This window comes from Triticum aestivum, chromosome 7A (genome assembly GCF_018294505.1).
Source record: "Triticum aestivum cultivar Chinese Spring chromosome 7A, IWGSC CS RefSeq v2.1, whole genome shotgun sequence".
In the NCBI taxonomy this organism is placed as follows: Eukaryota; Viridiplantae; Streptophyta; class Magnoliopsida; order Poales; family Poaceae; genus Triticum; species Triticum aestivum.
This window is the reverse complement of record NC_057812.1, coordinates 542,805,254-542,817,892: the sequence shown is the minus strand read 5'-3', so window position 1 is coordinate 542,817,892 and position 12,639 is coordinate 542,805,254. Positions and strand designations below refer to the sequence as shown.

The 12,639-nt window shown below is 49.6% G+C and overlaps 2 protein-coding genes across 2 annotated transcripts; one reads left to right on the top strand and one right to left on the bottom strand.

Moving 5' to 3' along the window:
* Nucleotides 1-446: 446 nt before the first annotated feature.
* On the bottom strand, nt 447-1,400 carry LOC123151839 (cysteine-rich and transmembrane domain-containing protein B). Its single transcript, XM_044571482.1, has 2 exons — nt 880-1,400; nt 447-768 (listed from the first exon to the last, which is right to left on the bottom strand). Exons 1-2 carry the CDS (start codon nt 1,074-1,076, stop codon nt 723-725), a joined length of 243 nt encoding a protein of 80 aa, XP_044427417.1. The 5' UTR covers nt 1,077-1,400; the 3' UTR covers nt 447-722.
* A 2,339-nt stretch (nt 1,401-3,739) lies between these two features.
* LOC123147468 (cysteine-rich and transmembrane domain-containing protein WIH1) lies at nt 3,740-4,589 on the top strand. Its single transcript, XM_044566720.1, has 3 exons — nt 3,740-3,890; nt 3,979-4,150; nt 4,245-4,589. The coding sequence occupies exons 1-3, from the start codon at nt 3,875-3,877 to the stop codon at nt 4,288-4,290; spliced, it is 234 nt and encodes a 77-aa protein (XP_044422655.1). The 5' UTR covers nt 3,740-3,874; the 3' UTR covers nt 4,291-4,589.
* Nucleotides 4,590-12,639: the final 8,050 nt, after the last annotated feature.

Sequence of the window (12,639 nt, the reverse complement as noted above, 5' to 3'; positions counted from 1 at the left end):
TAGCGACTGATACCAAGTTGGAAACTGTGTTATGATTTTCTTGAGTGTTTCTGGTACAATCAGTGTTTACATAGAGAGGGAGAGAATGTTCCGGAGAGTTAGGCACGCAGGCCATGCGGGAATGAGCTCAGATCCTACAATCTAGGATCTTGTAGGATCGGTACACCGAAAGAGTACAACGTTACATAATGTACAAAATATACAACTCAACACCGAGAACCTAGTTGGTAGGCCATCACCAATATGTAACCTTCCCCTATTGAAAAAAGCAACCTTAGTTTTTATCAAACCCTTGCAGAAGGGTGAATCAAACGGTTAAGCAGTGACTTGAGACAACATCTTTGAGTGCCAATATTTATTACACAATAACTGTATCCACACTCCATCGTCCCACCGAAGCGAGCTCGGTTATGGCTCCATCAGCAATCATGTATAAATTGAAGAGGTGAAGCGACTGTTGCACAGTGATATTACTAACCATCTTTATATATTAACATAATCAATGTACAAGAGATCGGGCCACATCACCATGACATACTACACAGAAATGGTGCTGAGCAACCAACAAATAGCACTGCTCACAAAAGTGTAACCAACCAAGCGAAAAAGGAAAACAAACAATTACTAGATGACATCCGGACTCCACATCAACCGTGATGAACAGCAGGTGCAGTCGTTAGGCCACGTAGCCTAACCGAGCACGATGGATGAAATTGACTTGATCAGAAGCAGGCGTCGAGGAGGCAGCAGCAGCACAGAGCGGCGCAGCTGCAACAAGAGAAGAAGCAGACAAACATGATTAAGCATCACCATGAACAAGGCCATGCACGGGAAGGATGCATGCGCAGACAGGACTCAGAAGGGACGAACAAGACTTACCAGCCTCTCCAGAAGCCGCCGCCGTGGTGGTGTCCATGGCCGCCGCGGCTCGTGGTGGTGTCGGCGCCGGCGGCGGCAGGATACTGCTGGTCCTTCTGCGGGTAGCCGGCCGGCGGCGGCGGCGCTACGTAGGCCTGCTGCTGCTGCTGGCCCGGCGGAGGGTAGGCCGTGGCGGTGGCGCCCTGCTGGTAGCTCATGATGGAATTACTGATGTGTCTTCCTGAAGCGATCAAGAACCTAGAGGAGGATGGAGAAAAGAGGCTTTGCTGCTATGAAGATGAAGGGAATGGATAGGATTAGGAAGAGTGCATCGCCGAGCGTCTGTATTTGTAGGAGCTGCACAGACACGGTTGCTTACCCGCGTCGGTCGACTTGGGGGGGAGAAGAGAAAGCGAAAGGAGACAGCTGAACTGCCCTGCCTGCCATGCCACCGTGCCACGGACGACGCGCTCTCAGGTGTTGCGCTTGCATGCCGCCTCGGGCGTGCTCATGGTTCCGTTGGACGGCGGGGGCCTCGTGCGTGGTTGACCGCCATTGGTCCAACTGGGAGGTCCCGGCTGGTGCACCACACCAAGCAGAGAGGAGCCTAGAGCAGAAATCCAAGACGCCACGGCGTCGTCTCTGCTAATCATTAATCAGCGCGTGTAATTATGCCGGCGGCTCAACCGTGTTGGACTATGCGTACTCCTCCGTCGTGGCGTGCACCGATTCGTCCATCCGTGGCATCTCCTCTGCTCTGGATGCAGTTGACCCGCTACGGATCCGCTATTTGATTTGATCCAGCACACCGGCCTTCGTCGACGACGAAGGTTCGCCGCTGATAAGCACAGCCAGGAAGGAAGGAAGGAAAGACGGAACCGTCACCTGCAGCCACCGGCCCACGAGAGCGACGCCGCGCCATCGCCGCGTGGATTTCTTCCCTTTAGTTTAAGCAACAATCCGTCAACCAGTCTCCGTCTGACTGTCTCAGGCAAGACGACGCGTCTAAGAGCATCTCCAACAGCCGCCCTAAACAGGAGCCGCATCGCAAAATCGTCCGTTTTAGCGCACGCGCAACCCGGTGGATGGCTCCAGCGGGCGCCCAATAGCCGCGCGCGCGGTATAAGAAGTTGGGCGCGCGCGTGGAAGCGGTACCTCGCGCGGTGTATTTGCGGCGCCCGCTTCCGCGCGCGGCACACTCGACGCTCGCGCTGCGCACTCTTCTTCTCCCCCTCCAAAGCCCCGCGCGCGCCGGCGCCGGCAACCCGCACCCATGGACGCACGCACCGGCACCCCGCTCACCCCGTCCTATAGCCGTGACCCCGCCGCCGCCGCCGCCACAAACCCTAGCCCGGATGGCGTTGGCCTCGCCGCCGCCAGAGCTCCTCCGACGAGCGGCCTCGCGCGCGGCCTCTTCATGCCGCCGCGGATGACCTCGGTGGCGGGTGGCGTCGCGCCGGCGCCGGCCCGAGCCGCCGCCCCCTCCTCCTCAAAGCTCCCCAATGCGGCGCGGCTAAAGAAGGGCAAGACATCGGCGAAGAAAAACAAGGCGGCGGACGGCTTCGGCACCTCCAAGGCGAAGAGGAAGAAGCTTGCGGGGCGTGCGACGGGCGCGGCGGCTGCCGAAGCGCCGGCAAGCTCGCTCGTTGAGCCGGCGGCCGGCGCGCACAACATGTTCGACGAAATGCCTCCAAGGATGATGCATCAAGTGATGACGGCAAGAGAAGCCCTACACCCGACTCGGTTTTTTACTCGAAGCCAAAGCGACCGGATGGGTGCAAGAAAGACCAAACCCAAAAGAAGAAGAAGAAAGGAGATGATGAGCTCAAACATGCTATGGAAGCTATTGTGAAGACAAAAAAAGAAGCCAACGAGGTGAGGAAAATGGCAAGGACCCAAGATGCCGCGACCGAGGAGAGGAGGTTGGCGGCCGAGGAGAGGAGGGTGGCGGCCGAGGAGAGGAAGGTGAGCAATGAGGAGCGAACTAGGTTGTTGGAATGGGAGAAGCACTTGTTCTTCTTGGACACAACTAACCTCAATGCGGTGCAAAAGGAGTATGTCAATCTTGCCCAACAAGAAGTCTTGATCCGAAAAAGAGCCATGGTTCGTGCAATGGGTGGCGGTGGCCTCGGCGCCATGGATGTCATGGGTGGCTTCGAAGGTACCGTGGGCGGTTTAGGTGCAATGGGAGGCATGGCTGGCTTTGGAGCACCCCCCGACGCTATGACCACGATGGGAGGCATGAGTTTTGTTTCTCTCATGGGAGGCATGGGTGCACCTCCGGCCGCTATGGGAGGAATGTCTTTCGATGAGCCTCCTCACACACATTCCCATGAAGATGCCGTTGAAGATCTTGCCAACACCGTCGGAGTTTCACGTGATGCGGTGCGCGAGAGGGAGGAAGATTCATCTTCGGAGGCGGAAGAATCGTCTTCCAAAGATGAGGATGAGGACGAGGACGAGGACGAGGACGAGGAATGATGTGTCTTTCCTTTGTGTATTGAACTTAATTTGCATTTTGAACTTGGTTGGATGAACTTGTGGGCATGATTTTAAACTTGTGGGCATGAACTTCATCAACTTGTTTGTGTGAAATTTTTATTGTGTTAAAAATGTTCATCATTGTGTTGAAAATGCCATATGCAATGCATCGATGGATCGCGCGCGGTGCATTTTGACGCGCTGCTGGAGCGACGCGCGCGCTGCATTTTAGCGCAGCCGTTGAAACCACCGCTGCCGGCCGCGCCAAACCAGGTGAACGGCGCACGGCAAATGTCATTTTTAGATGCGGCGCGTTGCGCGGCTGTTGAAGATGCTCTAAGCAAACTGACCGGATATAAGTAGACGCTCGACGATGCTGTTTCCACTCCATCCCGTTCTGTCCAGACGTCCAGTCCTAGCCGATTCGTCTTCCTCCTCTTTGGTTCTTGATTGACATACATTAACAGCGTCAGAACTCAGAGGAACAGAGCATTGTTTCTGCAGAGTTTTTGCTAGCCCTTCCCGCAACTCGATCATGAGCTACCAGCAGGGTAAGTGCCAATTCCTTTTTCTCTGGAGGGGCATCGATCTTTCGATCGTTGAATCCTGAGTAATCTTTTGCTTCTTCTGGTTACGCAGGCTACCCGCCGCCGGGCACCGCAGCAGCGTACCCTCCGCCGGGCCAGCAGCAGGCCTACGTCGCGCCGCCGCCGGCTGCGTACCAGCAGGGCCAGCAGTACCCTCCGGCCGGCGGCGACACCACCAGCCGCGGCGAGCACGGCCACGGCGGCGATGGGTTCTTGAAAGGATGGTGATTTTTCTCCCATGTTCCGAGTTCTCACTTGTCTCCGTAGCCTCATTTGTAACGACCTGATGATGATCGTCTGCTTCTTCTGTTGTCGCAGCTGCGCGGCGCTCTGCTGCTGCTGCCTCCTCGACGCCTGCTTCTGATCCACTTCGTCCGGTGTTGTTCGACCGTCATGACTCATGATCAGGCGCGGCGGCATATAGAGCTCGTCATGATCGAGTTTGAGTACTAGTCCCGGAGCACGACTTTCTTGTGTGATCGTGTGCGTTGTTTTGTTTCCATTCGTATGATTTAGATAGATAGACCTGTGAGATTGATCCGGCTAGTGGCCTCGTTGAATGCATATTCTCTTGGTGTTGTTTACCTTGTTGGCAGTGATGATCGAATTATTTGTTGGTCTTTATAGTGAAATAATCTGACAATAACTGCATTTGAACTTTACTCCGGTACACACCCACTAGAAAAGTTTACAGATTTTGATGCGGATTAAAGGTGAAGATTATAAGTTACCGATTTAATAAAAAAGGGTAATACAGTCTTTTGTATTCAAACCAAACTATTCAATAAGTTTGATCCACAGGCTAATATGGCGATAGCCTTTTTAAGTAACTTCAAGAATCATGTAGACTTCTAAAGGGGGGAGGGAGGGTTGTACGGAAGCAAAACTCGATCGGAATTACATGAAATTACTCTCGCGGCAACAAGGATACTAATGTTTAGCCCCTGTGGTCCCTATAGCATGGCCTCCCTCTTTTCTTGGTATTCACGGTGCTCGGCATTGACGATCCATTTCCAAAAACCTGGTCATTACTCTCGCACCAAATCTCCCACAATGTAAGCATTATAAGAGAAGCTAACCCTTTTCTAGTGTCGCCGTTTCATTTATAACGGAGTGCCACCAATCTTGTACCACGTTGAAGTTGCTCCATTCGTCAATGTTGACATGTTGAAGCCCGAGCCATCTATGAATATCAAGGAAAATGTGTCTTGCGTATCTACACTTGAATAGGAGATGGGCCGCGGTCTCTGGTTCTCTCTTGCATAACTGGCATAGCCCATAATTTGGCCATCCTCTCTGTTGAAGCCAGTCCGCAGTCCATAGACAATCTTCAGTGACAAGCCAAGCAAAATTAACTTATGTTTTGATGGTGCCCAAATTTCTGAGAAGCCGGCTTCAGGAGAGGGGTGCCAGCGTTATTGTTCTAAGGTTGCGCCAGGTAAGCTGAAGGGGTGGCGTGGTCGCCGGAAGCTGTGTTTTTTTTCCAAACAATGATATCCGTGGTATCTCCATTTAGAATGACATACTACAACTCCGACCGAAGATCCATGAACTCAATGATGTGCTGCACCATGATGCCTGAAGTTGTATTAATGTGATCAATCCAAAGCTTTCGCCACCGATTTGCTCTTGCCTTTGGAGATGGCAAAGATGGATGGAGCAATGTGCTTTGGCTTGCGCCCTTGCAGCCAAGGCGAATGCATGCGTCTTGCCATCTTCAATGGTGATCGATGTTAAGTCATAGAAGAGGTTCATACCCGTCTAAATCGAAAGAGTGGCCAATCCCCACGCACGACCGCTCCGGATTTCTCTATGCATGCCACGACCATCATAGCCGCAACACCCTCACAAAATTTTCCATGTATAAATGCCCAACCCTCCCATTGTCGCGGGCCTACAGAAATGGTCCATTTGAATTTGCATTTACCGCTCGTGACCTTGTCCGGGCCTGCCCAAAAAAAGTCTCGCTAAAGCTTGATAATCGAGGACATTGACCCTTTTGAGATGATCAAGGACGTGAGGTGGTATTATGCCTGTGAAGTCATGACCGATCTTATCCATGTGCTTCTTTTGGCCATATTGATTAATTTGCCTTGGCCAGCTGAATATCATCCAGGTCAACGTATGTACATCTGATAGGTGCTACCAAGCTCTTTTCCACATTTGTGACCAGTCTCGTGACATCCCCGAATCTTTGCAAAATGGAAGTACGCATGTCCACGTCCTCCTTTAAGGGGGATATGCCCCCCTCCCTCTCGACCTCTGTAAATCTCCATTTATCGTTTTTGTTAGAAGGGAGAAAGGAATTTGATGGAATAGTTGTTGTATTGATTGAGCCTCGTAGGCCTATAGGAGTACAATGATCTATTTGAAGTACAAGACAAGTCAGAACAAATCCTAGTTTATCTCGTCTTTCATAATAATCACGATACTCAACATCCCCTCGCAGTCATAACGGTAGCGACGCAGACAGTGAGACTGGAGAAGAATTCGAAGGCAAGCCGACGGACACACACCCCCACAGTCGTAACGGTCGATGCATCGCGGAGTCGTGGCTGGAGTGGAAACCGACGAGGTTGCTCAAGCAAGGTGGTAGCCCTTTGTGTCGTTGTCGAGGTAGTTGAGAGCGTGGGTGGTGGAACCGTGGTCGAGGTAGCTGTGTGAAGAATGTTGTGGTCGATGTCAGGTCGGGGTGGCCGCTGTCGAGGAAGTCGTTGTGGAGCCGTGGAAGAAGAGCAGCGGCGGCCAAGGAGGCGGCGGCAATGGCAGCTAGAGAAGGAGTGTGGTGGCGGTACTCGAAGTAGGCGATAATGAACCCGACAGCGTGACGAAGACCGGCACGGACGGTGACGTTCCCGCGCCAAGGAAGGCGACACGGCTCATATCACATGGAAGTCAACGCGTGTGGACGGCGGTGGACCGCGGGCCGCAGCGTTACGGCCTGAAGGGGCGACGCAATGACGGCGGCAGGTCGGGGCGACGGTGAAGAAGACCTCAGGGCGGTTGCAGGGATCGCGTGCCACGCTCGCTACGGCCTGAAGGGGCGACGCGGCGGCAGCGCGAGGGTTGTGCAGCCTCGGGGGCGGCCTGGAGCGGACGGCCTCGATGCGGCGGTAGACCACGGGCCGCAGCACTACAGCCTGAAGAGGCGACACAGCGGCAGCGCGCGAGGTGATGCAACCACGGGAACGGCCTCAGGACGGCAGCGGGGATCACGTGCCGCGGTACTACGGTCCGAAGGGGTGACACAACGACGGCGCGGATCGATGCAGCCATGAAGAAAACCACGAGGCGGCAATGCTGCGGTCCGAAGGAACGACACAGCTTCAGCCTATTGCTCATTGCTCGATCAGTGAAAAGGCGTGTAAACTTAATATTGATCTTCACTGAATCCTGCGAAAACGTGCATCGGATTATCAGACCGGACGTGTTGCGTCGGACGACGGGACGTACAACAGTCCACATGGGATGCAACATGCATGGGCAGCCACCATGCACATCATGCATGGACGTGACATGCATCAATGGGCAGCCAGCAGCACGCCTGCGCGGCCGTACCGGCATACACGATGCGCGTGCGTATGGCCCGAGGCCACGTGTGGCAACTGATTTTGTCGGGGAGCTGATGAAGATGTTGATGAAGTAGACACGCGTTGTTGATGATGAACGGCGGCAGGCGACGCAAACCGATCTATACATCGGAGAACCAAAAAAGAAGCAACGATTAAAACGATCGACGTGAGAGAGTAACCCGGATCAAGGATCGGGAAAAGATTCTATAGGGCAGCCGATCAACACAATCGGCGGACGAACCCTAGGTACAGGTGACGCGGCCCCCAGCGGCGGTCGTAGAGGCCGACCGCCCCGAAGGCGGCGCGTGAGGCGGAAGCGACGGACGGCGGCTAGGGTTTGGATCAGTTAGGCTGATACCATGTTAGAATGATTTGGTGGAATAGTTGGCGGCTAGGGTTCTATCATTTTTCTTTATCTTTTTTTTTAGAAAAACTAGTGCATCAATTTTATTTCTATGAGAATCTTGCTCAATTCTCTTAGGTTGACCTTCAGGATACAAAGGTTCCTGAGTCATTCTACCAGTTCTAGTACCCACTTTAACAGCATAATCATTTTTTTACTATTCATCTCATTGAGCAATTCCTTTTGAGTTTTAAGTACTTGTTCTACTTGAGTGGTAACCATAGAAGCATGTTTGCTAACAAATTTAAGTTCATCTCTAATATTAGTCATATAATCACCCAAGTATTTAATCATATCAGCATCTTATTTTAATTGTCTATCAAAATAAGCATTGAAGTCTTCTTGCTTAAACACAAAATTATCAAATTCATTCAAGCATTGACTAGCAATTTTAGTAGGGGGGATTTCAGCTTTATCATATCTATAGAGAGAATTTACCTTTACTACCTATGTCGGGTTATCGAGGTCTGGAGGTTCTTCAATAAATAAAGGATTAAGATCATATGTTTCTTTAATAGGCGGTAAATTAGGATCATGTATTTTTTCAATAGGAGGTAAATTCTTAACATCTTCAGTTTTAATACATTTTTCTTTCATATATTTCTTTGCCTCTTGCATATCTTCGGGACTGAGAAATAGAACACCTCTCTTCTTCGGAGTTGGTTTAGGAATAGGATCATTAATCGGAGCAGGAGCTGGCTCAGGAGGTGCTCAATTATCTTCATTCGTCAACATATTATTTAATAATATTTTGGCTTCATCCGGTGTTCTTTCTCTGAAAAGAGAACCAGCACAACTATCCAGGTAATCTCTAGAAGCATCGGTTAGTCCATTGTAAAAGATATCAAGTATTTCATTTTTCTTAAGAGGATGATCAGGCAAAGCATTAAGTAACTTGAGAAGACTCCGACAATCTTGTGGGAGATTCTCTTCTTTAATTTGCAAAAGGTTGTATATTTCCTTTAAAGCAGCTTGTTTCTTATGAGCAGGGAAATATTTAGCAGAGAAGTAATAGATCATATCTTGGAGACTACGCACACAACCAGGATCAAGAGAATTAAACTATATCTTAGCATCACCCTTTAATGAGAACGGAAATATTTTAACAATATAAAAATAGTGAGATCTCTCATCATTAGTGAACATAATGGCTATATCATTTAATTTAGTAAGATGTGCCACAACAGTTTCAGATTCATAGCCATGAAAAGGATCAGATTCAACCAAAGTAATTATATCAGGATCAACAGAGAATTCATAATCCTTATCAGCAACACAGATAGGTGAAGTAGCAAAAGCAGGGTCAGGTCTCTGTTGGAAATATGCCCTAGAGGCAATAATAAAAGGATCTTTATTGTATTTCCTTGTTCATGATAATTGTCTTTTATTCATGCTATAATTATGTTATCCGGAAATCGTAATACATGTGTGAATACATAGACACCAACATGTCCCTAGTAAGCCTCTAGTTGACTAGCTCGTTGATCAACAGATAGTCGTGGTTTCCTGACTATGGACATTGAATGTCATTGATAACGAGATCACATTATTAGGAGAATGATGTGATGGACAAGACCCAATCCTAAATATAGCACAAGATCATATAGTTCGTTTGCTAGAGTTTTTCCAATGTCAAGTATCTTTTCCTTAGACCATGAGATCGTGTAACTCCCGGATACCGTAGGAGTGCTTTGGGTGTACCAAACGTCACAACATAACTGGGTGACTATAAAGGTATACTACGGGTATCTCCGAAAGTGTCTGTTGGGTTGACACGGATCAAGACTGGGATTTGTCACTCCGTATGACGGAGAGGTATCTCTGGGCCCACTCGGTAATGCATCATCACAATGAGCTCAAAGTGACCAAGTGTCTGGTCACGGGATCATGCATTACGGTACGAGTAAAGTGACTTACCGGTAACGAGATTGAACGAGGTATTGGGATACCGACGATCGAATCTCGGGCAAGTAACGTACCGATTGACAAAGGAAATTATATACGGGGTTGCTTGAATTCTCGACGTCGTGGTTCATCCGATGAGATCATCGAGGAGCATGTGGGAGCCAACATGGGTATCCAGATCCCGCTGTTGGTTATTGACCGAAGAGCCATCTCGGTCATGTCTACATGTCTCTCGAACCCGTAGGGTCTACACACTTAAGGTTCGGTGACGCTAGGGTTGTAGAGATATAATATGCAGTAACCCAAAAGTTGTTCGGAGTCCCGGATGAGATCCCGGACGTCACGAGGAGTTCCGGAATGGTCCGGAGGTGAAAAATTATATATAGGAAGTGCAGTTTCAGCCATCGGGAGAGTTTCGGGGGTCACCGGTATTGTATCGGGACCACCGGAAGGGTCCCAGGGGTCCACCGGGTGGGGCCACCCATCCCGGAGGGCCCCATGGGCCAAAGTGGGGAGAGGAACCAGCCCATAGTGGGCTGGTGCGCCCCCCTTGGCCCACCCCATGCGCCTAGGGTTGGAAACCCTAGGGTGGGGGGGCGCCCCACCTGGCTTGGGGGGCACTCCACCCCTTGGCCGCCCCCTCCCCCTAGGAGATCCCATCTCCTAGGGCCGGCGCACCCCCTAGGGGGCCTATATAAAGGAGGGAGGGAGGGGGCAGCCGTACCCTTGAGTCTTGGCGCCTCCCTCTCCCCTGCTACACCTCTCCCTCTCGTAGTAGAACAGCGAAGCCCTGCTGCGGTGACCCCTGCATCCACCACCACGCCGTCGTGCTGCTGGATATTCATCAACCTCTCCCCCCCCCTTGCTGGATCAAGAAGGAGGAGACGTCACGCTGACCATACGTGTGTTGAACACGGAGGTGCCATCCGTTCGGCGCTAGTATCTCTGGTGATTTGGATCACATCGAGTACGACTTCCTCATCCCCGTTCTTTGAACGCTTCCGCGCGTGATCTACAAAGGTATGTCGATGCAATCCGATCACTCGTTGCTAGATGAACTCATAGATGAATCTTGGTGAAACCGTAGGAAAATTTTTGTTTTCTGCAACGTTCCCCAACAGTCTCATCCTAGCATTTAGAGATTGCTTATTCCATTTAGCTAATAACCTTTTGAGTTCATATCTATCTTTGCAAGCTAAAATAGCTAAAGAACCTTCTTGATCAAATAAATAACCCTCAGGAATAACAAGTGATTCTTCATTATCACTTTCATCTTCATAATCAGATTCAATATTTTCAATCTCTCTAGCCCTAGCAAGTCGTTCCTCGAGAAAATCACCAAGTGGCACAGTAGTATCAAGCATAAAAGTAGTTTCATCATAATCATAAGTATCATGTATAGCAGAAGTAGCATCATCAATAACATACGACATATCAGAGCGAATAGCAGAAGCAGGTTTAGGTGTCGCAAGCTTACTCATAACAGAAGGTGAATCAAGTGCAGAGCTAGATGGCAGTTCCTTACCTCCCCTCGTAATTGAGGGATAAATTGTTGTCTTAGCGTCTTTCAAGTTCTTCATAGTGTCCAACAGATATAAAATCCCAAGTGACTTAAAGAATAGAGCTATGCTCCCCGGCAACGGCGTCAGAAATTAGTCTTGATAACCCACAAGTATAGGGGATCGCAATAGCTTTGGAGGGTAGAGTATTCAACCCAAATTTATTGATTTGACACAAGGGGAGCCAAAGAATATTCTCAAGTATTAGCAGCTGAGTTGTCAATTCAACCACACCTGGAAACTTAATATCTGCAGCAAAGTGTTTAGTAGCAAAGTAATATGATAGTGATGGTAACGGTAACAAAAGAGTAACGAATGCAAAGTAATGTTTTTGGTATTTTGTAGTGACTGTAACAATAGCAACGAGAAAGTAAATAAGCGTAAACCAGTATATGGAAAGCTCGTAGGCATCGGATCAATGATGGATAATTATGTCGGATGTGGTTCATCATGTAACAGTCATAACATAGGGTGACACAGAACTAGCTCCAATTCGTCAATGTAATGTAGGCATGTATTCCGAATATAGTCATACGTGCTTATGGGAAAGAACTTGCATGACATCATTTGTCCTACCCTCCCGTAGCAGCGGGGTCCTAATGGAAACTAAGGGATATTAAGGCCTCCTTTTAATAGAGAACCGGAATAAAGCATTAGCACATAGTGAATACATGAACTCCTCAAACTACGGTCATCACCGGTAAGTATCCCGATTATTATCACTTCGGGGTTAACGGACCATAACACATAATAGGTGACTATAGACTTGCAAGATAGGATCTAGAACACTCATATATTGATGAAAATATAATAGGTTCAGATCTGAAATCATGGCACTCGGGCCCTAGTGACAAGCATTAAGCATAGCAAAGTCATAGCAACATCAATCTCAGAACATAGTGGATACTAGGGATCAAACCCTAACAAAACTAACTCGATTACATGATAAACCTCATCCAGCCCATCACCGTCCAGCAAGCCTACGATGAAATTACTCACGCACGGCGTGAGCATCATGAAATTGGTGATGGAGGATGGTTGATGATGACGACGGTGATGAATCCCCCTCTCCGGAGCCCCGAGCGGACTCCAGATCAGCCCTCCCGAGAGGTTTAAGGGCTTGGCGGCGGCTTCGTATCGTAAAACACGATGAAATCTTCTCTCTTATTTTTTTCTCCCCGAAAGCAGTTATATAGAGTTGGAGTTGGAGTCGGGAGGTCTCTAGGGGGCCCACCACGAGGTAGGGGACGCGCCCCCCACCCTCGTGGCAAGGG

Coding starts and splice junctions, on each gene's coding strand:
- LOC123151839 (XM_044571482.1), bottom strand. CDS start 1,076: ATGAGCTACCAGCAGGGCGCCACCGCCACGGCCTACCCTCCGCCGGGC. Junction 769..879: donor GGCGGCTTCTGGAGAGGCTG/GTAAGTCTTGTT, acceptor CTCTTGTTGCAG/CTGCGCCGCTCTGTGCTGCT.
- LOC123147468 (XM_044566720.1), top strand. Junction 4,151..4,244: donor GATGGGTTCTTGAAAGGATG/GTGATTTTTCTC, acceptor CTGTTGTCGCAG/CTGCGCGGCGCTCTGCTGCT.